The sequence below is a fragment of the Apteryx rowi genome, unplaced genomic scaffold (assembly GCF_003343035.1).
Source record: "Apteryx rowi isolate R43461 unplaced genomic scaffold, aptRow1 scaffold_447, whole genome shotgun sequence".
NCBI lineage: Eukaryota > Metazoa > Chordata > Aves > Apterygiformes > Apterygidae > Apteryx > Apteryx rowi.
In genome coordinates, this window is record NW_020450702.1 from 634522 (window position 1) to 662154 (window position 27633).

A 27633-nucleotide genomic window follows, 5' to 3' on the forward strand; every position below is an offset into this window, starting at 1 on the left:
CAGGATGTATAAGATAGCACGTTTCACGTCCACTATGTTCCTCTCAGCCATAGAATCTCCACCAAACATAGCAAAACAGAAATGATTTCAAAATGTACTTGGATAGTTACTGTTAAGTTACTACTCTGTCTTCCTTGAATGGGAGTCTAGGTGCACATTCCCCTTCAGGTTGATTTTAGGCAGTAGTATAAACACAGTGACAGATGCCAGGAAACAAGACTCAAAAACTTCCAAATGAGCAGTGCTAGGCCTGCTGTACTGAGCACAGCATACCTCCTGGATACTTTCCTGGATGGTTTAACATTTGGAAAAAGTATGAATGGGACACCGTATCCCACAGGGCATGCGTCCAAAATGAGGACTTTCTTAAGTGAAGTCTGAGATGCAGACTGTGCTCTGCGGCTGTGCATTCTGAATACCAGAGATTTGCTTTGTCTTTTGATCTCTGGTCTACTAACAGAACGTCTTTGGTCCTATACAGGTAATGAAGGGCATAGCCCAACGAAGCTCCATTATGCGTAGAAATGGTTCAGCATTTTTCTGACCAACAATGTCTCTTGAACTAAAGAGGGAGAGCAAGGGAGAGCGAGGGAGAACGAGGGAGAATGAGGGAGAGCGAGGGAGCAGGTTTTAGAGCAAAAGGAAAGGAAATAGATGAGTGTGTTTATGGGTCATGCCTTGAGTATCAACTGATCAGTTGTAATGGTAATCCAGCCTGGGTTAAAATGGAGGGGAAAAAACAAGAGGTAGAAGAGAAAGGAAGGAGATAATGGCATAAGATGGGGAACAGATTGCAATTCTTGATTATATCTTCAAACACGATGAGTTGACTGTGCTAGAGGGTCTGAGCCTATGGAAATACTGGTATTTCTCTCTGGATTTCTGACCAACGAACTTTTACTAAAAGTCTATGCAATCTCTGTGTCAAAGCATATGGCCAGTTCTGGAGCCTGCTCCTCAGCACAAAGGAGAAAATTTTTGTTTTGCAAAAGTTCTTGAGTGTTTCAGAGAGTTAAGTTTGAAAGAGCTCATCTTTCAAATGCAAGATCATCAACCACACGAAAATCTTTGGTTGGCCATTTCTTAAGAACTCTAAATAAGATACATGCCTCATAACTTCTAGCACATCTATGGACTGGAAAGTCATATCTGCTGTGCAGATAAGACCAACTTTCTACAAGCTGAACCTTCAGATATCCACCATATTCTCTAAGTCCATTTTTGCAGTCACAACTAACAGAGAGATGAAGACAAACTAAATGAAAAACTGTATCTGAATATCCAGTTCTCAAAAATTATCAGGTACAAACTTAAGAATTGAGCAAATATTTTTCAAATTGTAAGCAAAATATTATATCTATTTGTGAAATGTAATTTGGATTCTAGCATGAAAACATTCGCATGGAAACATGATCAATCAAATAGATGGTTGCCATAAAAGATCTGACTTGCTAACTGAAATGTGTATGAATGTAATCATTAAGAGAAAACATCTTGCTAAGATCATCTCAAAAGCCAATCTAAAATTATCATTTAGAGCCACTCAGGGGCTACAAAATCATTTTTTTTAAAGGGAAACGTGCATACTGCATTTAAAGTTTACAGGAAGCATTCTACATTACATTTACATAGATTTGTCTAAGAATTTATGAAGACTGGATTGTCATTAAGACAGTGCAGCTACATTGCTTGCAAATAGTATTTTACTTCACAAAGACTGAAGTCCTTATCTGTCTATAGAAATTTATAGAAGAAATTGAAATAGTCTTATTTTTCAATGAATGAAACACTGAACTATGTTAATTAAAAATGAACTTCATGGTTCACACAAAAATAAAGATAATATGGCAAGTGTAAGCACTCTTGAGATCCTTCTGATCTTTTCCATTGCAAAGTGACTGATCTCACTCGTACTCAAATGATATTCCCAAACGTTCTGGCTCACCTATCCTACCCACTCCCAAATCATACTGCAAATAACTTCAGAATGCAGTGTTAGATTTTAAAACATACACTAGCCCCTAAAAATGCGCATGAGCAAAAGTGAGTTTCAAGTAAGTTATTATGCATATCATTTCTTTAGTATCCAACTTTACATATGTCATCATTACCACATAAGAGAAATCTGGGTGCAAGTAGTGATGGGAAACTAGATGTTTCTATGCAATTTTCAGGATCAAATTGTCAATTGCCTTGAAGGGAAGTTTGTCCCTAAACTTAAATTCATATACAAATCTGAATTTTCCCAAAATTCAAAGGAGGTCAGATCAGAATATTTATTTTGGCATACCAAAATAATCAAATACCATAACTTAAACTGAACACAATGCATTATAACTTTTTTATTTCCTACTCTTCATATATATATATGAAGTAGTGCATAGTATTAAGCAGTCTTCAGGCATCAGTTTTTCCTCACTTTTACTGACACTGTTTGTAAAGACAGTAGTGACAGTTTACATTGTACTTTTGATGATATGTACAGGAAATTTGTTACTTGATATGAAATAGAAATTACACATAAGAACTCAATCCATTGTAATCAACCAAAAGGGCCAAATTCACAGAATTATTCATAGCAAATTTCCCAAGACTTACTAGCATGCCTGGATTTTGCAGAATAAGAATTCTACAAATTGGCATAGTAACAACATACTGGACAGATCTTACTATGCAGAATTTACATAAAATAATTTAGCAAATGTCATCAGGGAAATTCTTACAGTGTAAAAATATCTGCTTATAAGTAGTATGGGTGAAGAAGCATAAAACAAACCAGAGAGATTCTGGCATCCAAGAGGTGCTCTTGACAATGTACATTAATTAAGGATCACAGATTTCTGCAGTTCCTATTAGCAGCATTTTAAAAATGTAGTACACGCAGTTGCATTCTCAAAATGTAGCAACCTGAGTGTGATTTTTTGTAGAACAGTCCCCTCTTGAGGAGAATATTCTCAAACTAGAAATTATGGGAAACTCAAATATTTTCAGAAGTCCTGCTATTGCATCCTTATTGGTTTTTGAATCATCTAATTAATGCAACTGGGTGCTTCTGTTGAGAGGCAACAAAGTAACACCTTGGCACAACAAACGGTTGCTGGAAGAAATATAAATGAGTAATTCTTTCCAAAGTCCTCAAGGAAGTAGTTTTAAAAAAGTTATTTTGAAAAAAGAAAGTCATGATACAGTGGAATCTTAAATATCAATAGCATAACAGACAGTATACCATTAAGGTCCAAAAAAACCTATTGACATAACAATGGATTACTTAGATGCATAAACTTCTGCTATGTTTATGCCATAAGCAATTCTACTACAACATCCAAGAATCTGTACAGAAACATGCCTTGACATAGGACTGCACCAAGCACTACTGAATATACACTTTTGCATAGTTTGGCTAATATGTCAGTAAAACATCACTAAGTGGCCATAGATTTTGAGTATGTACTTTCATCTTTTTCTGTTACTTATATCCTTGGTACAACGAATAAAGATAAATCACAGTTTAGCAAATGAAAAAGAAACTCAAGATTTAGAGTGCAAAATGAGTATAAAGAATTAAGTCAATACTAAATGTAGGGACAAATCACGACAATACGATATACTCTAAACTCTCTTACTTGGCTTAAATTGGTTCTGTTCTGAGATGTGTATTTCCTAAATAGAGAAGCAGAAGTATTAAAATTACTTAAATGAAAAAGAAAAATGAGTATGAGTCAGGGTTCCAAACTGTGTGCACACACATACACACGTATGAAATAAAACACAGTACTTAATTACTACTGGCTAAATAAGAGTTCCTCGTGCAAATATAAAAATAAAGATGTATTGTTATACTACAGCAATCCATTCTGAATTTTATGTGACTGTGCAAATTAGCTGAGTCACCTACCTGTCATTATGAGCCACCTCATGGCAAGAACTAGAGAACTCTATTTGCTTTACTCAGTTCATCTACATTGAGTGCAATGAAGATGACGTAACAAGCAAACTACAAACAAAAATAACAGCTAAAATGACCAGAATTGATTTCAAAGGCAGGAAACCTAAAGTAATTTTTCTTTCCTTCTTTTTCCATCACCCTGCAATTCTTTTAAAAGAAAGATCACTATTTTTGGTATTCAATGTTCCAAAGTAATGGAATGTTGGAGAGAATAGTATGCAATATTTCAATACTATAACTTAAATGAAAAAGCTCAAACTGAAATAACGATTAGTAATTTTAAAAAGGAATGCAATTGAAGAAGAAAGCAAATACTACATAGAATTACCTGTAAAGACCTGCAAAAATAGTGCAGCAAGCTATAGTGTTATTAAATAGTACAATGATCCTCAACTACACATAAACATAAGAGAGCATTATTTCCAGTGAAACCGCATGTGAATTTACCCCATGATATTAAACACTGTACCGTGGTTTTGAAATGACATACACATGCTTGCATCCACAGGAGATTGCCTTGAACAGGAAAACTCCGATCTAAATTTACATATATTTCTGGATCCAAAATATCCAAAACTATCTAAAGCAGATAAGAMAAAGAGATTTTTTTGATACAATGACTGTGTCCATAACTATGAATGTTAAATAAGATAATCCTATATCATGCTTCAGACAAGGTACTGGCTTCTGCAGGTTCAGAGAAAGAATGTCTTCACATTAAGCACTGCATGCATGTACGGAATAAAATAGAAAAGGCTTGTTTAATAAAGAGTTTGTTATTGGTTTATTGTACCTATTTATGTATGGCTGCAGCTGCCCTATATAGGAAACTGTGCTTTTACACAGGACCTCTACTTTTGTGCTGTATGCTTCAATTCCCAGGCCAGATACACTCAGTGCTTTTTCTAGCAAGGCCTTGTGTAAAAAGATCATACTCTCATAAGAGACATGTTATGTCTTCAAAGTGCATAAATCAACATATGTGACTGTCACGTGCAAAGTTTTTGAACATTATTCCATCTTAACATTGCTATGTTCAAATTAACAGGCACACATAACATGTAGGGGAAAAAAACCCTCATGATAACCAGTGTTGTTTATAAGCAACTTGTGTGTGTATAGCAAATCACTCAAAGTAAAATAAGCATTTTGCATCAGGATTACACAGTTTTTCAAAACAATCTATTTTAGAGATGTCTTTTCACAAAGTTAGATGTTTCAATTTACAATCAATTCCCACTTTCTCTCTAATATATATATGTAGGTTGGCAGATTTAGCTTTGGGCCTTCACAGTTCTGGAGCAGACTTGAGTGCCTTGAATTGGGAATAATTACTAGACCCTTTGTAGAYGAACTGCTCAAGGGGATTTTGAAAAACACTTTCCGAGTCTTGGTCTGACGAAACTGCATATCAGTTATGAGCAAAATACTAGTGAACAAGAAATCTAAACTCTTGAAATCTTCAATAGATGAGTATAGCTTGTGATGGTTAGGAATAGGTTAGATTGATTTAATCACTCTGGAAGACACAACTAGCGGATAAATTTACATTTTAAAAAACTAAAGCTGGGAGTTTAATTTTTTTCCAGAAACATGAGAATCGATCTTTTGGTTCAGCAGGTTCTGCAGGTCCAGAGAGTCCAGTCTTCAGTCACTGTTGCGGGCCCATACTAAATACTTCAGGGGAACTCGTGTGCCTGACACAGGATAAGCTCATCCTCTCCATTCTCCATAAAGTCTAACTTACGAAAGATTGGCTGCACCTTGAATCACAAGACTTTTAATCATTCCAACAGTTCTGTCATCCTGAACTATAAGAAACATAATTCTTCTTAAATCTTAAGTCCAGGCCTCAATTGCTCCAGTGATGATTTCTACATTTAAATTGAACAATTGAATAAGTATTTCCTTTCTCACGTTTCAGCATCACTGATACAGAACATGATTATTCTTAAGCTATCAGACAGTACTTCATCTAGCCTTTTCATTAACTACTTTATTATTTACATATATTTCTTTTAACACACCCCAGTTCATCTCCTTTTCAGGGACAGAATTTCAGACAATCCTCTTTTCCACAGCTTTCTCCATAAAGAAGTATCCTAACCAGTGACTATTCTTGACAATGGGCTGACCACCATCAAGTTCTGGAATATGTTCCCTGAGGCTGTGATCATATATGGTTCATGGTATTCAAATGAGGCTGCATCACATAAGAGGTTATACAATATGATTTGCATTATCCTCTGCTATTATATATGTTCCTCTTACCCTGATTTCATCTATTTCAATGCTTTGCTCATTGGTTTAATAAACCAATAACAAAGTCTTTATTAAACATGGTCCTACATGGTCATGTACAATTTTTCTTGCAGGAACTCACGTAAGGTTTGACTCTCTCATAATGTGATCTTCCAGGTGTTAGTCTGTTCTGTTTTCCTTATTGACTCACCCAATTGATCAAGCAAAAAGGTAAACCCTTCCATCTGGAATACTCCTGATCACTCTGAGAGGTCTGAGATTGTGATTAAATTAAGGTAAAACATTTTCTATCCACCAATCTACTACAATTGCTTTGAAAGAAAGATTTTTTTTTTTGGTTAGCAGTTTAATTCTTTCACACATAACCTCGCTCAAATTCCTGAAGATATATAGCTAGGCTTAATGACTTAGTGGTTTTTTTAACATTTTTATGTTTTAATACCTTAATCTTTGTTCAGCCTCTCAGCAACATTTTAATCTGCCTTAATTGCTACCTTTAACCACTGGTGATCCAGCAGATCCATTTAGTCTTTCAAAAACTTTCTCCCATCTGATTTTACATAAGTTTGTCCATAGAAACTTATTTTGATTCTTCAGTTCCCCGTTTACTTTCTGGCTGCTACAATTCATGTTCCTAGCTACTGGTTTTAATAGGGTCAGCTTCACAAGTTTGAAGGACTTCGTATGGTTGAAATAGCTTCCTTGCCATTTAGTTGCATTTGTTTATTCTTGCTTCCATTCTGCTCAGTGGTATGAATGTTTTATTAAAATCAATGATTATGTATCTTCTAGGTAAAATCTATGCTGCCTCTAAGGCACTCCCTTTAACCTTACAATTTTTTGCCTAAGCACTGCTTTTTACTGCTGAACGTTAGCATCCATAACATCTTTTTTTTTTGTCCCACCAATAAATGCAAAACTTAGTTATGCTACAGTCAGTGCAGCAAATACTTTCATCTTTTTGAAAGAGCTTAGATTGCAGAACAAACCAGTATTCTGCCCTTTATCCCTCTATTCTTTGTTTTGGTTGATTTTCAGTTTATCCCTGCACAGGAAAGACAATACACCTTTTGGCTTGGGATATTCCACCCCTTCCAATAAATAAATCTAGGAGGTAAAAATCCTTGGTGAAGCTGTTTCAAAACTTTATGGCTATTCTTTTACTTATGATCAAATTATGGATAGTGAGCTATCTGTTTATGGCTATGAAATATTAAGGTTACTGAACAATGCATCTAGACATTTGATATTATGCTATTCAAATCATAAAAGCACTAATGTGAACAAACAAATTAGACAGGATATAACTGCTCTTTCATCACTAAAAACCTGGGGGAGGATTCATTAAAGTCCATTGAGTAACACTAGTGAGAGTGACAGGGAATACATGCATTCCTTCTTTACTGCCTGTCTTTACAACTCTTAAATTTCTTCTTTTGTGATCATGTCATACTCCTTTTTTGAGATTACTGTATATGCTTTAAGTTTTCAGTGCAAGTTTCATTAGTAAAATATACTGTTTAAAAAAAACCCCTTTTTAAAAAGGGTTAAAAAAAAAAAGAATATATGACCTTAATTTTGTAATTGTCATTTAAAAATATGTGCATCTCCTGTTTATGCTAACAAACGGCATGAAAAAGGGCAAAATAGAAGAAAACAAGGTCAGAACATGCTCTACTGGCACTGCTGCCTCCAGCAAGAAACAGTTTGACGTCAACAGATCAAGCAGAAGCAAACGTTCCATTTTCAGATATCTGAAAGCAGTACTATATACATAGCAAAAAGTGTAATATTCTACTTGCTATTGTATTTTCCCATTATAAGCATTACTATTAACTACTACTTAATTATTTTAAGTCAAGATCACTCTGCTTTGTGTTCTCACAATTTGTTGGATATACAGTAAAACTTAAAAAGATTTTAAAAAAAAATCAAAAACTCTACTATCAGTGACTAAAATAGAGAGGACCACTTTAAGTCCTAAGTCTCACAGCAGTAACTGAAACATCCATCAACTACAGATATTGGTGACTCAAAATATAATCAAATAATTGTTAAAAAAAAAGAATATATGGGTTAAATTCTCCTCATTTTACTTATAATGACTAATTCATGTCAGTGAGCTACATTCTGTATTTATTTTACAATAATTTCAATGAGTATGGGGTATATTAGTAGAATATAATATATTGTTCTTTACATTTCTGAAAAATTAAGACTGGTATCTAATTTGCTATATTGTTTCTTAACAACTCCCTTATAAGAATTATATTAAACTAATGATGATGGAAAATATCTCTAATGAAAGGTGAAAAAAGTACGAATGTGTTTGAACTATTAAAAATAAAAATTAAAAAAAGATTACAAGACCAAGAAATTGTTAGGATGAAATGCAATGCTGTTCTCAGCTATATCTATCACAACTTTTTAATTTTACCCCTCTTACAACTCCATGCAACTGTTGCATAACAGTATTTGCAATCTTAGAGGAAATAAAACTGATTTTTAATTATCATTTTAATCCTGCACCTCTGAAATAGTCACTATTAAACTAACCAAAGTTTTGGGGGGTTTCCTATGCTTCAGGGATGATTAATCTATCTAGGAGCAGTCCCACTCATACTGGAAACAATGGCAAGCATTAGTCATTTTGCAGAAGTGCATCTTTGCTGAGAGCAACTGTGGCTTCAATCCCGTTGAGAGCAATAGGAGCAATTTTGGAAGAAGGAAGTTGTCTATGGAATACTCCATAGGAGAACATTATTCATCAGATCTTGCTGAATGAGAAAAATTCAGTTCTGAAGAATAACAGCAAAAGAACATTTTCAAGCCTTTGGAATCTTTTATGCAARGCATGTGCACAAGATTTTAGTACAAAGTTTAGGGAATCTGCATTATTCTGTTCCTAAAATCATCTGGAGTAAAAAAATTGTATCTTTTAGTAATCTACTAAAATTCCTAGAAGTCAAGTGTTTACACTTCTTTAACTCAAACTGCTCGACAGTTGCATCCAAAGTCTTGAACAAATATTTCTGTGCCCCAAATAATGTGTGGCAATTTTGAGCTGGTCTGTTTTGTTTTCTGTAGGCAGCACTTCCTAAAGCAAATGACTGACGAATCCTGCAAGAATACAGGTTAAAATGATGTTCTGATTAAAATATTGCTATCATTTGCTTTAAAATGTACTTAAAATACCTGCAATCAAAAACCTGAGGGAGGTTAATATAATTTCTTTGAAACATTTTGTATTAGATTGAATTACCACTGGTATTTCCTCCTCCTCCTGCCATTGTTTTAAGATCTTTCACTGCTGCTGCTGCAGACAAACTGACAGAATAAAAGGCAGAAAAGAATCATGAGTTAAATTTATTGGAACATAGCTGCTTCCTATTGTTGAAGAACCAGAAGCAGATACACATTGATTGATCAGACCAACCTAAAATAGAGGAGAGCAGCCTGAAGGCTGATGTGCTTTTTCATCAATGTTGCTGAGAAAATTTTTTAAACATTCCTAATTTACAGTATGAAAACTCAGTCTGGAGTTCATGAAACAACTTCAGGTCAAAACCACTCAAATTTCACAGATTTTCAATTGTTTTAATGGAACCTAATGTATCCATTTAACCCTGATCAAAAATTGTCCCCAGGAAACAGCATCCAAACATTTACCAATTGTAGTTACTTTTTTATATTACACAGAGTAGGTTACTATTTCCAATAGTTCCCATAACAAAATAACACCAGTGGCACTGCATACACACTTCACTCTTAAAAATGAATTACCTTTAGAAGCTCCTCTACTAACACACTAAAGTGGTATATTGACTATAAAATGGTTCAATATATTCTTTGCTCTTTGTGCAAGAAAATGTTCTTGCTAACTCTAAGTAAGTAAGTAACCATTAGATATATAGGTTTTGGAAGACAAATCCTATCCGAATAGCATCTGTGCATTTTAAAGACTTTAATGAAATAACAGTGATACACAGTTGGGCTTATACATAATTTTAATGATGTAAAAATTCACTCTCATTTCAGAATCTAAGGTGAGTTATGGAAAGACATGTAGTATTTATCAGAAACATTGTAAACAAAAAGTGTGCAAACCTGAAGTTAGAGGTAATAAGACAGAATACAAAACTCCAACAGTGCTATTTTAAGAGAGAGGGCTTTAAGTTTTATGCACTTGAAAAAGCTTTTGATCTACAAACCTGCCATCTTATTAAATATTTAGCTCAGCTACAAATCAAATAAAATATTCTCAAAAAGGCAATGGAATACAAATGGGTAGAAGAAATTTTGTTAAAAAAATTTCAAAAATTAATTATGCATCATCTGAAATAAAAAAGAAATCTGTGAGTATCATGCTGACCAAAAGCTTGTGTCAAACACCAAAACTTCCATAATAGAGATATGAAAAGAGACTATGGTATGCAAATATAAAATTGTAAAAAAACGTGGGGGAGATGAGAAAGAAATTAATTTTTTAAGATCTATTTGGAAATCAACTACAATCTGAGAGAGATATTGTTCATTATATTATTTTTACATAGTATTTTCCACAAAATCACCAAAACATACCACAGAGCCTTGCTGTACAACTTCTGTGACAGAAGCTGATGAAGGCTGACTTTGCTCCATCTGTCTAGGTTCTAGCGGGATCATAGTGGCACAGATACTAAACACACCTCTCTTGCCTACCTAGGAACTAGGTACCCTTCAGGAGTCCTGTACCTGACTTATTAGAGAAACACCAGAAGTATCAATGTTTTCTTATGCCTTAGGACAGACTTCTTAAGTTAACCAATTGCTATTATGTGCTAGCAAGAATCATGTTTCTTTAGTATGCACAAAATTTTCATTAAGTTCCCTTTTCAAACACATAAACGCTAAATAAAATCATAAAACACGTATTTTAATAAATAAAATAAAACACATTTTAATACAAAGTAGGTAAAAAAATACCAGCACAGGAAAGAGTGTTTTATAACAAAGTATGCTAGGAGATAGGGCTGAGAGTTCAACAAGAGGCAACTCTTCTATCAGGGAGGAGATCAAACAACAATTTTTAAAGATTACTATATATAATTAAAATTGACTGTACTAAGGGGAAAATGTGATATGACATGAAGCTCAACGTAAAGTTGTTCAGTGCATATAATTACACCAATTAAATTTAGAAATTGTATTTACTTGCCAAGAAAGAAATAAGATTAAAAGGCTGATTGTATAAAGTGACACCACAGAACTTTTTCATTCAATCTTATTGAATATGGAATTATAGCAAGATAATATTTTAACCACTTGAAAAGAAAGGCCATGAAGTTTTAATACAAAACAGCAACAAAATAAAACATGCAATTTTCATATGCTGTGCTTTTCAGTATGCAACAGTAACACTTAGCTGTTAAAAGAAGCATTTTTATTTAAGATACTGGTTTCAGACCGATCTAGAAAGGGAGGTCAATTACACATTCTTGGTACAGTTATTACAATTATTTTTTTCTGCGAATTTCCAAAAAAAAACCCCACACTAGGGACTACAGACAAAATAACTTCTTAGGAGTGTTTCAAGAATTACCTTACCATCACTTCAGATCCACCTAACAGTAATATGTCAATAGATCAGAGAAACAGATGAGAGTGGGATACACCATGGCTCTGTAGGATCAGATTTTCAAAGCTCTGTGGATATTTATCTCTTACTGAGATAGATCTACAGTGATCTTAATCCTTTTAAGTCTGAAACTATAAGGGTAAAAAATTGAAGAAAAGAACATCCAAGTGTATATTTGAAATTGAAAACGTCACTTCCACATACTGAAGCATATTTTACTTATTTATCCTCTTCTGCTTTAAGGACTAAATTTTCAGAAGCATCTCAATCCTTAGCTGCCTATATCTTGACACGGATAAAAGTAGATATTTCTTTACGAATGGCTACCCAATAAATTCTCAGAATCAAATCTTTCTAAGGTATCTCAAGTTGCACATACCTAATGTGAGACATCTAAATCAAAGCTTATTGAAATTTAGATTTGCATTATATATAGCCAGCATGACAAATGATTTTGATAGTTTATTATTTGGACAGAACCATTAGGAATCAACAAATATTTTTTAGAGTTCTCTAGTATATCAATGATCTTTTCCATCTTAAATTCTTTCACAGCCCTTGGACATTTTCCAAATTACAGAAAACATTCCAATCTAGATCCTGGTCTAAAATTGTCACATACTGACAATCTTAAGAAAAATCCCCACCATTTTCAGCTAAAAAAAATGTTTTACTTAAGTATTCTAAAATGTTTCACAGTGATTTCAATCTTCAGGCTTTTTTATAAAGTTACCTTAAGATTCTACGTAAAGATTGGTTTTGAATACCAAATTTTGAAATTTTCAAAATTTTAAAAGGGGACATTTTGACATAACAACAAAACCAAACAGAAGTCTTTCTCTTTCTTCCAAAACAGACAACTCACCAAAATTAACACTTCCCACAAAGAATTCCATCTTTGTCGCTCCTGCAATTTCTGGTGCAGAATATTTTGATGAAAAATTCCTGAGAAGTTATTTACTTAGGACTTCCTCCCCTCTTTAGATTGTTCTTCTTCAGAAGTAGACTAGATCTGTCAAATCAGTAAGTGATCCAAAAACACCTCCCTGTGTCACAGACAGATAATAAGAATCATTGTTTTTCCCTTTTGAAAAAAAAAATCCAAGAATAATTACACAGACATTTCTCAAAAGCTTTTTCTGATGACAGTAAGTCATGAACCAGGGAAGAATTACAATATATGAAAGGAGGAGATGCTATTGCCATATTCCTTGGAGGTGATATTGAAGTAATAGGGATAGATTAGATGACCTTTGGAGCTCATTTCTAACCTTATTTCCTACAGACTATGATATCTTCTCCAAGTTCCAGAGAGACGGCAGATAAGAGCCGATTTCTTTGGGAGGGTATTAGTTAGACTACAACCACAACAGAACTGCTACAAGAGTAAATGGATATATCTTTCCACATAACAAAAGTGCTGATAGTTCAACTGTGACCCACAAAGCCTGAGCAAGGCATCTCAGAGAGTAAAAGAACATATTCAGTGATGTCAGTTATAAATATCTGAAATTTTGCATTGAATACATGTTGCTTAAATGTTATTACTTATTAATTTTTGGCTGAGACAGGATGGTGCAGTTTTGGGATTTGTAACTTTTCAGTGATTTAGTTTTCAGATGCAACAAGTCTGCTAAAGAGGCACAGAAAAGTATGTTTGTTGCCAAAGAGAACAACTACTCATTCAAGTACTCTGGTCACAGAGTATGTGACCAATATATCCCTGGCATTGACATGGACTCTGGGTATGAACCTTATGAATCCAAGGTTGCTGTGACAGCACGTTGTCTCTCAAGTGCAAAAACTTCTGTCTTTAGAAGTTGAACACAGTCTGATGATCTCACTTTGGCTAGCCATCCTCTGAAAGACTTCTTATACTCCTTATCTTCAAAACTCCTGATCTTGGACACATATTTGAATGTAATTCTCTGTGAAGGTATTTTTCCTCTCAAAGACGATACATCAGACTTGCCCAAATTGTAATAACTTTCTCTTCCTGATATTAAAGAGTCCTTGTGAACACATGGCACAGCACAAAAAAAGGCTCCAGAAGCAGCCACTTTTAGAAAAGGGCCATTTAAATGAATTTAGATACTTCTGAACTTATTCTTAGAGCAAGAAGTTTGTAGGCAACTTAATTGTTCCTTATTTAAATCACAATTGAATATAGAAAAGTTACATTCCCTCAAAAGATTTAAGCTTAGAAATATGCCTTTGAGGCACTTTATTCACTAGAAAATGTATTACATTTTCTGTTTATCAATTTCACATTAGCCATACATAAGCTTGATATGGTCCAGAAATATTTGTGTTTTTGAACAGCTTTGTGATACTTTAATAGTAACACCTTTTTATATAAGCCTGAGTAAATAAGGTGGCTGTATCACACCTGTGATCAGCTAGCACTTCTGTATTGTACTAATACAACTGATATTAATACAATCTGCTAAGATAGAAAAACTGCAAATAGTGATAAGGTTTTTATATGGCAGTCAAAAAAGATGCCAGTTCTGCCCACTCCAGCACATTTGCACAGCAGTTGTCAGGAATGTGGCTTGCTTGCTTGCTTTTGTGGCTAATGACTTGCAGGCTACTTATGCCTTCAGTGATCAAACAATAAAACAATTTGCTATTCTATTGATGTTTTATAAGTAAATCACACTTCCTAAAAGATGACTTGATTGCTTAGAAAGATCAACTACTACCTGTGCATGTCAAAGAAGTCTTAAAGCCTTACTTGGGAATTTATGTCTCTTTTTCAGTGAATCATGACCATACAATACCTTCACTTCAGACATTAAAAAGAAATATAGCAGGAAATAAAGGCTGGTGWTTTCTTCCTTGTAAAGCATTTACAAGACCTGGTTGTCTGCAAGTTAATTATGAATTGCTGTGATTCTCCAGCAACAGTGAAGGAAACACTCTTTGCTAAAGTCACCTTGTTTCAAAAGTAAGATGACACAGCGAAATTTGCTCAGGGCAGAAAGCTCACAAAACATCCTGTTTTGGAACAAATACACTGGCCMGCCTGATGCAAAAGTAGACACTGGAGTGATGTTAGTGGGGAGGAATGTTTATAACTGAAGAGGAAGGGAGGAGCTGTCATTCAACAGCTTTTCCTTGTRGGATATACCACTCCCTATAAAAAAGAAATGCAGGCTCCATATGTTTGAGTCTGACTTCAGAACTAGGCTGATTCCCAGAAGTTAGGTCTTCATGCTGCAGGCTGTTGTGCAGTCTGTTTCCTTGTTTTTCTTTTCTGCTTTGCTTCTCTGACTACAGACTTTGCATATGCACCCACATTCCTTACCCACAGGCAGCAGGACTCTATCTACTGTATTACCACACACTTACATTTGTAAGTTATGATCTTTAGACCTTGAAATTACCTCGACACCTCACTTAAGTCTCAGTCAGACAATGTTCTAGTGCTTATTCCTTCACTATTTCTTCCAGGGAAGATGACAACACCTGCCCCCTTCATCTTGTGCAACTCCAAGTTCATGCCAAGTCTCTGACAGAGAAAAACTCTTCCCACAAATATGTTTGACAAATTTACGTAACTGAAGTACATCTTGCATGACTCCACAGCTGTTTTCAACCCTTAACTTCCATCCGTTTCATGAAGAAATGACCCCATAACAACTGTTGATAATTACACATTGCCATACTTGCTTCTCTATACATCTGCAAATATCTAGCTCCTCTAATACCATTCCGTATCCTAGTTCTTAATCTTCTTTTAAACAATGTCAAAACGTTGCAAATTGTTGCCTCATAAATGTCATCTTTCTGATTTAATAGTTTTAAGTACGGATCAGAGCCTGAATACATGGCCTTTTTCCAATAGTCACTTTATCATTTTACTATTGTATTCCACAACCTTTGGACTGAGCATACAGGGATGAGAGGCCTACTCAAATTACTCAAACTCATGTCTGGTAAGCTGAAGCCCTTTGTCTGACATTAACGTCCTACTAAGAAAATCTTTGATATGCACAATCAGTTGCTCACCTATATTATCTTCTGGTAAACTATCTCAGATAAGCCCAACAAAAATCCAACAGGTAGACTGCTTCTAGCAAACATATGCAATTCCATGCATACCCGTTGTTTTGGGAAGAGCGGAGACTACAGCAATTTCTCTTGTGCTTAAAATCTTATCTTTTTTGCAATTTGGCCAATATTTTTGGCATTTGTGACAAGTATTGACAATTCCTTTACAGTTAATGTTTATGTGAAAACAGAATAAAGTGTCTATCTGTAATCTCTTAGATTTATTAATTGGTGGATGATTTTCATGTATTAATTTAAGACAGTAGAAAATGCTAGTTGCCTTTGAACAAAATTCTATTTAGGACACAATTTTTTCTGTGCACTGAATGGAAGGCTATGCCACTAACAGCAAATAACCTTAATCATTCCATGCTGGTTCTCATCTTAAGCTCTTGTTCTGGTATTATAGTCCACATTTTATCAGTGACCAGAAAAATTGCTTTTTCATCAAAGTACCATATATATTCTAACATACATACTGCATGTTATTTTGATTACTTAATACTAAAAATGCATAAATAAACCTTTCCGATTTTACTTCGTTACATTTTTGTGAAATGCTATAAAAACATGAGTGCAACCAAGAATTCTTCTATAAATATATAATAAACTTTCATATGAAATACTGATTTAAAAGGCGTACCTCTCTGTTCAGAGATTTAACGCTGTATCAGCAGGCTTAGACAATAAGTTCAGCGGTTAGTCTGAGCTAATGCCAACTCACACAGGCATGAATTCAGGGCAACCATCCAGCCCCAAAGCAGGATAGACGTGGAACAGCAAAGTTTTGCCTGCCAAATTAGTAGTATGTCCCTGATATGAGCATATGAGATGACAGAATGGGCACCTTGATGACATCCATCACTTTTACTCCAGTAAAGAACTTCCCCATCGACAAAATTCTTTCTGCCATTTATTTATGCTGTATTTTATACATCTATGCAGCACAAAGTCACCAAAGTAGAGGAAAAAACACAAACCAGTGTGTTTAACTTTCAAAATAAAACAAAATGTCTATGTAACAAGGGAAATCAATAACTTTCTATATGATGTAACCCCTTCCTCTGCCTTCTGAAGCTGAATGTTCCTGGAGTCAAGGAGTGTTTTTCTTCTCTGTTTGAAAAGTACCTGCCACATTCACGGTGCTATGTTTAAGTAACAGGTATTTTAATAACATTCACACAATGTGAGTTCCATGCTCATTTGCTGAGACTGCTGTGATTAAACTGTGCAGACAGAGAAGCAAAATGGAAGTATATTGTTTCAAAAGAAGATTTATGACATGTCCTCCACATATCAAACTGCATAAGAATGGGCTTTCACAATGTTCTCCTGGATGTCAAAAATAATCCAGCCAAGCTGATGATTAATTTTTACACAAGATGTTACTAAAAGATTAAAACTGTTGTGATATCCAGGGTGTGAAAGTTAACTTAGTTCACTCACAACAAATCTGCTTTAAGATGATGTAATCCAATACTGATTCTCCTAATTACTTAGCTTTTGCCACAGGCCATAAACATGTCAGTTCCCTCTTCTTGACTGCTACTGTAGTACAGTGATAAAACAAGTAAAACACAACTGGCTGTCTAATGCTTTGGTTACTAGTCACAAGTGTTAAAACAGATTAAAAATTGTTGAAAGGTCATACTTGCAATTGAGGTGTACCAAAGAAGGGTGCCAACATGAGACTGGTCTTTACTTCATCCCTTCACATAACAAAGCTCCAGGTCTAAGATGTTAATATGCAGAATAATACTGTTATACTCTCTGGTTTAAGAAATGTACGTATTTAATATCAATTAACCTCTTTCCTCTAATACACACAAACTAATACACACAATTAAAAAAAACTTTAAATAGACAGGAATGTCAGGACCAGAAGGTATACAGTCTCAACCCTCATCACAAATGAAAAAATAATAATCTTTACTGTACTGTTGATGAATACTATGATCTCTAAACTTCCAGTGTTTTTCTCATAACACGGTCAGTTCTTTTCCTTACAATTCTCTTTTTGGTGATAACTTCACAGAACTGAACAAACCTGTCTGCTGGAGCCTGAGCTTCATAGTCCTGAGGCAAAATCCTGGTCCACTGTTTTCAGTGCCAAATCTGCACATGTACAGATGCCATTTCTGTTAGCACACATGTTACCGTTCTCGTTCTTAYCGAGGAGGCACGGGGCCTTCTCCCCAGGCCCCGGACCATCACCACACAGACACCAATATGAGGAGTGGCAAAATGGCGTTTAATGAAGCGYGTCCTRCTCTWTTATAATGCTGTAAAGCCCCGCCTTCTTTTCTGGCAGCAGTGCTCCGCCTACCATGACCGGGTCTCCTCCCTACTTCTTCCCCTACACACACAGCACTCCAAAATATCGTTGCGCATGTCCTCAGAAAACATTCATAATTATTCAGATGTTTCCTCCTCTTCTTGGAGGACTGAGCAAAGGGGAGCTGTGTGAAGCGCGGCAGCCAACTTGCCAGGCATTTCCTCTTTGGAACGTGRTAATTCTCTAATTAGGGTCATCGGCCTTGGTGGTGGATTGGCATTTTTCATGTTTTCTGTTTTCTATAACAAATTTCCTGCCCGACAGAGTTATGGGTTTTTAGATCAAGAAGTTTGTTAAATGTTGGCTAAAGCCTTTGTTATCTTCTGCCTATTGAACTGTGAGCCAATTATTCCAATTTTTAAAACTGCAGTATTTTAAAAGTGTTAAATATGGCTCCACTAAATCTCTCTACAGTTTTTTCTCATCAAAGCCATATGACTGCATAGTATTATTGAACTACTGTCTTTGAGTTACAGTGCTCAAGTATGTTTCTTCATAAACTCCAGACTAATGCTACTTATTTATGTATAGTATAGGACAGTAAGTAGTATGAATCAAAGTCCTAATGGGGTCCTTGCTGTTGTGTGCAACAGACAACCAAGTCACACTGGAGAGCAGGATGACTAATCCCCATAAGCTCCTACCGCTAATGTGAAGCGGGGAGAAAAACCCTGTTTTATCATAAGGGATTGACACCATGTGACATATGTCAACAGTATTAAACTGCTAGTTCTAAAACATTCATGGAATTTCTAAAACCACATAAGAATGTCTTAATTGAAAAATCATTAAGAGAGTCAACACAGGGAAATGACACATTAAACCTCATCTTGAAAGATAAAGAGAGATTGTGGAACTAAAAATCAGAGGCAATTTAGAGTCAAGCTATCATGAGTCAACACATTTCTTGCAAAAAAGATGGCATACAACTCAAATTCATATAGATATTTCATGTTTTTAAAAGACCAATTTCACATGGTGAAAACAATTCTAAGCTTAATCAGATTGAGGAAAGAAACTGAACACAGAAATGCTCACGCAAAATGAAAACTGTTTAAGAATTTTTTTAATGCCTATAAAATCATTCTTCCAAATCTAGGGAAAAAAATCTACATTGGATAAAAAAATAATTAAACAGCAAGGAAAATAAAACAAAAATCTAATTAGAATAAAATTCTAATAAGAAGATACTGAAGCTAGGAATTGTATGAAGTTTTTGTGAGAAGCAAATGGATGCAAGAAGAAATCAAATGCTAGAAGCTACAAGGATAATTTAAATGAATTTCAAGGCATAGTAGGAACAACAGAGAACCTATAAATTGTACCTATCATGAATCATGCAGAAGAGGTTGAAAATTTCAATAGATATTTATTTTCTGCATTTAGGAAATAAAGCCTACTATGATCAAGCAATCAGGATATACTTCCTGTTCAACAGTATCTCTGGAAGATATTGAACAACAGCTACTACAGTCAGATATATTTCAATCAGTATATACTATACTAACTTGCAGCTACAAGTTTTATAATAGCCCAGCAGTTCTTTGCATCAATAATGCTGATTTTCAGCATATCGCAGAATTATGGAGAAGTTCCAAAATGGATTGGATTAAAAACAATACTATACCAATATTTAACAAACGACAAACAAGATAACCCAGGTTGCTCTGACAACCTGACACTGGTCCTCAATAAAATACTGGAAAGGCTACTACAAGATTTTGATTAATAAGGAGTTAAAGGAGGACAATATAATTAATGCCAGTCAATATAGGTTTAATGCAGGATAGATCTTTTCAATCTTTTTTGAAAAGTCTGTGAGTCTGGTTGATAAAGACCGTGCTGATGATATAAGATTCTGTAAAGCAACCAATATTTTGATTGTAAAATTACACTGACAAAAATTCAGCATGGCACAAACAACATGTAGTAAATTCAGCTACTACTGAGGTCTCAAAATGCTCAAAATGAAAATTACCATTAAGAACATACATTTCTACTGAGATCCTGGTGGGGCACGTTTTTGACCTTATGTCATCTAACGTCTTCATTGGAAACACAAAATCATTACAAGTACAATTTGCAGATAACATAAAAGCTGATGTAGAGGATAATACTGAAGAAGACAGGACAATGGTACTGTGTGGTCTGGATTTCTTGATAATCTGAATGCATGGAAGCAATTTGYGGTTCAATACAGCCAAATGTAAAACCACACATCTAAGAGCAAACAATGCTATTAATACCTCTGGGATGGGAGAATCAGTTCACCGAAGGGTTGGTGTACTACTTGAATGCACAGCAGAGAATACTGCTCACAAATAAAGATGTTACATTACCCCCCTAGCTAATATGGCTGCTACTAAATGTTAGCGTCAGCGCTGATGTCTACAATTTATGAAGTTTCAGAGAAGAACTATAAAATGTATTAAAGAACTGTTTAAAGAGAAATGTGTAAGGAGACCTATTAATTTTGTTTATCAAACAGAAGGTGAAAAAGGAAACCATTAAGAATGGGCAAGGACCCACATAAGGAAAAAACTGATCATAGAGGTCCCAGTTGAAAAGGCAAAGTTTTAACAAGATTCATTATCTGGAAGCTGAAACTAACAAACAAAAAATTCAAATCTGAATTTGTCAATAATGAGACAATAACTGCGAAGTATTTTGGTGACTTCTCCTTACGGAAAAAAACTTCATAAATATTTTTGAAGATATTTTGTTCTTCTTCAAAGTGAGAACTAAGTCAGTAAATTCCCACAGTCTTAGAGTCTTAAATAGGATGTCAAACTAATTGATCACAAAAGTTCCATGAAAATGCAGATACACTGGAAGGCAGCATGGTCCAATAAGCAGAGCGCCAGAATAACAGTCAGAAGAATAACCCATTATTTGTAGCACTGTCACTGGTAGGTGGCACTGGCTCAGCCAATTCACTTCTCTCATCCCATTTCCCTTGCTCATAATCTGGAGATAATAATGCTTGTTGAATGTTATGTATGTACAATATCATTATCTATAGCTAGCATTCTGGCCTCATAAATACTTGAACTGGTCCAGGATGCAGCACTGCACATGTTCAAATCACTGCTTTTATTAAAAATACCATTCTACTGTATCCTAAACTGACTGACCTGAGAGGAAATAAAGGGTTATACCCAGCCTCCATAAAACAATTTTTAAATGCTTTCATGGAAGTGACCGAAGCAATCTGAAAGACTACCCCTTGCTCTTTCTCTGGCGGCCAAAATCTCCACAAAATATTTATTATTTTCAGTAATAGCTGTCATTTCTCTGATAAACTGGGTAATATCTTTCACATGTAGAACTCTTAATGCATATTAGATAAATAATCTTCACATCATCTTTCATTTTACAAACTTTCAACTCATTAACACTTGTTTAAAACAGGAAAACTAGAGCACAAAAACTTTGCCCCACGACCACTGCAAGTCACTGATTTTCAACACTATACTCATTATGGACTGCCTGCCTCTGCTTACAGTCACATCAAATTTGTAGTTAATGCTCATTAAAGCAGGGTATAAAGTATTTCAAATATCAGATTAGGACAATGCTAACTGTAAATTTTATCACTCAGAAACAGGCAATACTCTTTTAAAATTTATTTTTACCATGGTAGGTAGAGGTATAACAAATCACCTTTACACCCTTAGTTAGGTTTTTTTCTCATCTGGATATGATCACTTTTTGGTGTTAGGACAAACAGAAATATTTCTCATGTAAAAATAATATTGTTGCTTAGAGTATTAGATTCTATACTTCTAAATGACAGTCAACCTCCTGTGCAATATCCTGCCAGTGGTTTTTAGAATACTCTCTCAAAACTACAGGTATTTGCTCATCTATTTATTTTTCTGAAGTTACCATCATTTAGAAAGATAAAGAATTCTTACTGACAGAAAAAAGTAGTTGAGAATTTGAAATTCAAAGCAATAGCAGAAACATTTTCAAAATGAATGCTTGACATTATGCTTCTAAATACAGGTAAGAACCTAATCTGGTGAATAAACATGGATTTGGATGTAGGAGTTTAACCTTAGGTATTCAGAAACAAAAATACTAACCATAGCCTTTCAATGATGAGTATTTAAAATTAAAAATATTAAAAGTTGCAGGCATGATAATTTTTTCACCTATATGTTGACAGTATCAACTCTATTTGTAGTTATCATTAGGATTTTGCTTACATTAAGGTACAAATTTAAAGACAGCTAGCTTATTAACTTAAATTTCTTCAGCTCCTTCTACAACAGGCTAGCAGTCAATGCACTAGAGCCAAATGTTTTTAAAGCATCACATACTTTCAAAAGAACAGCTTCTTCGTGATATCCTGCTCACTTGCTTCAATAGCCTAAGGCAATTTAATAGTTGTAGACTTCATCTTAATTCCTAACCCTCTCCCCTCTTTCCCTTCTTCCATATCTATCACAACCCATTTTGATTAGGATCAAAGATTACAAAATGCTTACAAGACTGTACAAGCTCAATACACCTTTCCTAATCTGCCATGGTCTCAGAACCATTGTAATGCTTGTACAGGTGGAATTGGAACTTGCCCTTTGGAGCTTTGGAATCAAACATGGAATAAATTGTTAAACGTCCTAAGTGCTTCATGTTATCAATAGCCACAAGAAACAATGTCACTTTTTACAGATCAAATATAGTTAAAGACAGTTTTTAGCAACAACTGCTCAGAATAGGAAAAAAAAAAGTAGGCAGAATCACTGAGCTGCCGTACCGCTGAACTCTGCAGAAGGCTCCTTCAAATAAATATTTCAAACCTTTATATGAATATTTTAAGCATGACAACTACACATAAACACACAGCCAAAGTGCTCAAATCCACTCAAGAAAGACTATTAAGTCATCAACCTGCTCCTGACAGGAACCACTGAATATGGCAACAGTGAGAAGTCAGGAGACAGTTGGAATCATTTCAAGACTGCTAATTTAACTTGTCTTAAAACCAACCAATGCTCAACGTGTCATCATCAATGTCATCTCATCGTAGTCTGAAAAGCCTTCGACCTAAAGCAAAAAGGTCCCCAAGTGCCACCCTTCTTGTCTACTGGTTGAAAATCTAATTGGTTCTGCTGACAGGCTTGGGAATTGGTAGGAAGGCTGTTCAGTTAATCTCCAAGGGCCAGCAAAGAGCTCAGTATCCATCTCTGAGCTTTGCTCCCTGGCTGTCGTAAAATGACTCTGATGGTAGTGCAAGCGCTTATGCTTCAGCTGTCTTCTGACTTCTGTTAAGTCAAATTCAATAAAGTTTGTCACTCAATAATCTGAGAGCTACCCAACAAAACCTCTTTGATCAATAACAGCTTGCCTACTTGCACTGAGGAAGGTAACCTATTAAAGATTAAAAACACACCTGCTGCTTGAAGCATAGAACATCTTTTTTTACTTTTAAATAAAAATTCATCCATTAAAATGAGTTTAACTTTACAAGTATATATTAATATTACATGCCAAAAAGACAAAACAAGATCAAAGGAAACATTTTAGCTATAGTACAGTGCTTTTATTAAACTTAGAGTCATTGTTTTTCTTAGACTCGGTTATTTTCTACACTGTCCAAAAGGCCTTCTGTGTATATGCCACCTCCTTTTTAAAAAAATTTTCTGCCTGCTAATCACATACAATTCTATTCTAGTGACAGTCCAATAATCAAATTTGTTTCTCCCTATTCTTTTATGGCAGAACACAAATATTCATGTTACCAGGAAATACAATTTAAAAATTGAAGTATAAACATCCACCCTTTTGTGTGAGAAATTTTCTTGAACTGTTGATCCACTATACCAGAGGCTGTGACCAAGGAGTGCTTTACAAAGCCACAAAAGGAAAAACTGTCAGCGAATTAACTGCATACAGACCAATGAGCACACCTTTATTCATTTGTTCTTTTTAAATAATTCATACGTTCTGCACTTGAAAGCCAGAACTATGGAAATATTTGAAATCAAATTTTATAAATTAAGAATTATTTCAGAATTATATATAATGATAAATTTCCATTTGGTTTATTTTATGGGGAGTACTGCTGTAAAAAGTAAGTATTTCTGTTGTGTTGCAGACAGCATAGAATTTCCAGATTAGGTTACTTATATACTGTCATTTTCTGTGTTAGATTCATTCTTAATATGAACTATTAGTTAAGATACCTTACCTAGATGTTTTACAGAAAACAGGGGAAGCATAATGGTAAACAAAACATGTAATTAAAGGTCTAGTATTTGTTAGTAAATCTCTGAAGGAGAAATCACATATAAATACATTTGACTGACTGAACCTTCAGTGCCTGCTTTGGAAGGGGTTATCAATCTTCCAGAAAATCACTGCACGCCTCAAAGCAGTAAATTCAAGATGCACAAGGTAAGCAGTATAATATCTTTTGAATATCATGCTTTGTTTAACCTAGTGTCCTTCATGTATTAGTTTAAGGAAGAAGAAAAAAAAAAAAAGCTAGAGGTTGACATTTCAAAGCAGCTAGGAGATATAGATCTGTACCTTTAACTAAAATTGAATAAATACATGTCCCTAACTTCTATGAATTATTAAAAAAACCCAACCAACCAACCAACCAACAAGTGATTGTGGAAGAGATTTGGATGGGGTTTACACTTTCATTAGTTATTACTTTCTAAGAAGGTAAATCCTAGTCTATAGAACCCCAGGCAAGAGAAATATAAAACAAGAATTACATGTTCAATAAAGCCACCTCAGTATCTGAAAAAAAGTATGAATTGACTAGCTTATACTATCAGACAGAAAACAATTATCATAAATAAATCCCTTACTGGGAACATCAGCAAGATCAAGTAACGACTGTCCATAAAGAGTAAACTGCTTCTGCAGTATTGCAAGGCTTCTCTCCTTCTTCCTTTCCAACGGGCCCATCAGGAAAGTATCATACAGCACATTACATTACTTTGTTGTCAGTTAAGACACCAATTTAGTAAGGAGACTACAGGCCCCAAGCTGTCAGGCTTGCCCATCCACAAACACTAAATGCACTCTCCTAAGGACAGTGCCTGGGGCATGGGTGGAAAACCACCACAGGATTGTGCTTTCAAAAAAAATCCAATCACACAGAGTAAGTAATTTGAGCAGCAAAAAGAACACCAGCAAACCCAACCCAAAACACCAAAACCCAAAAGGTAAGTCACAGATACAGGCAAGTAATAATCAAAACAATCTGTTGATTACTTCAGCTGAGAAAAGTCTCTTGTAGAAAAAGAAGCTGTTTGAGATACATTCATGTCTTCTTGTTACTAGTTCTACAAAAGATAATTAACATAAATGCTTTTATTATACCTGATATAATAAAATGTGTTCATTGTATACAGACTATCCTAAATCACATATATATTAACAAATACTACATAGAAAGTTCGGCTCAGTAACTCTTGTCTATTACATGTCAATTCAGAGGGTGCACTCAACTGGACCTCGTCTGCTGGGCTTTCACCAAGAGATACCAGATACCCTTAACCTGTTCCATCTACCCAAATTGCAAGCAGCCTACACCAAAAAAATCATACTTCTTGTTGTGAAAGACCCTTTCATTATCCAAGAGGGAAGGAGTTACAGGCATCTGAAGACTGATATAGGAGAGAAACAAAAGATCTGTAGGACTCTTCCTGTTGCACCAAGGTTTTCTATCCCACACTTCTATTTCTAGTGGCCATAACTGGCCTGTGTGGCTTTTGGTCTTTGAGAGACTGGTGGTATTTATCAGCTGAACCCGTGCCATTTTCATGCTGTTAATTAATCAGTGTTCTATTTTGTTTCTATTGTTTCTATTTTGGAAGGCCAGAATTATGTCAGGAATCTGACACATCACAACACTGGGAAATTAATTTGTGCCCTGGGGACTGCACAAGGTCAAAGTTCTGTACAGAAGACCACTAATATCCATGGGATCTCCTTTCACAGAAGTTTGAGGGTGTGTAGTTACTGATGAAGGAAACTATTATGTGAAATGGGAGGTTAAGGCAGCTGGATGCCATTTTTGAACACTGGATGGTATCAGTGCCTGTGTGGTTATGTGTAAATGATATTAATTAATGTACTGCTTCATAATGAATAACTGTTATTCTTAGAGTACCTATCTGTGGCCTGATTTGCAGAGTTGCTAGGCACTTGTAACTAAATAAGAGGAAGCTATTCAAAGAACAAATAAGGTGTTGTGGAATGCTAAATAGCCTAAAAAAACCACACACACATGTCAACTTGGGCATTCAAAACATAGCTGGCACTTTTCTCTGTGGCTTATTCCTCTTTTAATAATGTCATCTCACCTCACAGGGGCTTTGTGAAAATAAATTAATTACGGTTTGTGAGGCATTCAGATGCTAATGATAGCTACAATGGAAAGAAAGCCTATGGAGAAATTAATAGTTTTGAATTCAATGTAATGACTGAATGTGAGCACCACATGTGGGTCACATATTGACCAATAAGAATAACACAAAACATGAATAGCTGATCATTCACTGATTTCTGTCAGCATGTACACTGAATGAGAGAATAAAAATAATACTCAAATATGTATACCTAAAATGTTGTGTTAATGCTTGCCCCACAAGCAAATGGGATTGTAACATATTTCAACTTTTGAAGACTAGATTGTGTAAACTCACAAGTTGTCCAAAAAAATAAAATATAAAAAAATTGAAAGATAAGATTTTTAGGTTCACAACATAGACTATTGCCACTGTAACAAAAAAGTCCATAATTGTAGTTAAGTTCTCGGCTAGCTGGTTTGAGATATTAGCTGAGAGCAGAGGGATACTGAAAATCAGGCACCCTAAGTTCTGTTTAATATTCTGAGACAACAGTCCATGATTTGTCCTCCTGGCAAAGCTCTTGTCCCAGTCTCAGTCCCATCCCTTCTTTACTAGATAGTAGATACACAGGTAGATTTTGCTATCTATCCCAATTTCTTCCAGTGTCTCACACAAACTAATTGAGCTTTTGTCCCCAGAGACTCAAAACCCTCTCTCTTTTCTAACAGGGTTCTGCCTCTGAATTTAGGTTGGTCTGTTTTTACATGGAAGAAATGTTCTAACTCCCAGAACCTTACTTGAGCGCAGCAACAGGCCTTTCCATAAACAGCTAGAAAAATCTTGCTCCACAACACAGAAGTACTACAGTTCCTTAATGAAATGACTGGGGAACAATAAATCCAAACCATCTAGGAGGCAAAAAGAAAAAAGAAAAAGAAACCCTCAGCAACAATATAGGTTTTCCTTTAAGCCATTCCAAAAACTGCTTAGTCAATATAAAGCTTTCAAAAACCATTGCCATTTGGTAGGCACATATYATGGAAAATGACAGGGGAAACGATCACAATATAGTGAAGTGTGCCACTTAAAATTGGTTTGA

The 27633-nt window shown here is 35.0% G+C and overlaps 1 protein-coding gene across 1 annotated transcript in view; it reads right to left on the reverse strand.

Moving 5' to 3' along the window:
- Positions 1–27405, reverse strand: part of LOC112971537 (calmodulin-lysine N-methyltransferase-like) — a 91638-nt gene extending 64233 nt beyond the window's left edge. Inside the window, exons 1-2 of the mRNA XM_026077074.1 lie at positions 27332–27405; positions 12691–12871 (exon numbers count right to left, since the gene is read on the reverse strand). Of these exons, the coding sequence (XP_025932859.1) occupies positions 12691–12721 (31 nt within the window). The 5' untranslated portion in view covers positions 12722–12871; positions 27332–27405. The remainder of the gene's footprint in view (positions 1–12690; positions 12872–27331) is intronic.
- Between the last annotated feature and the right edge of the window lie 228 nt (positions 27406–27633).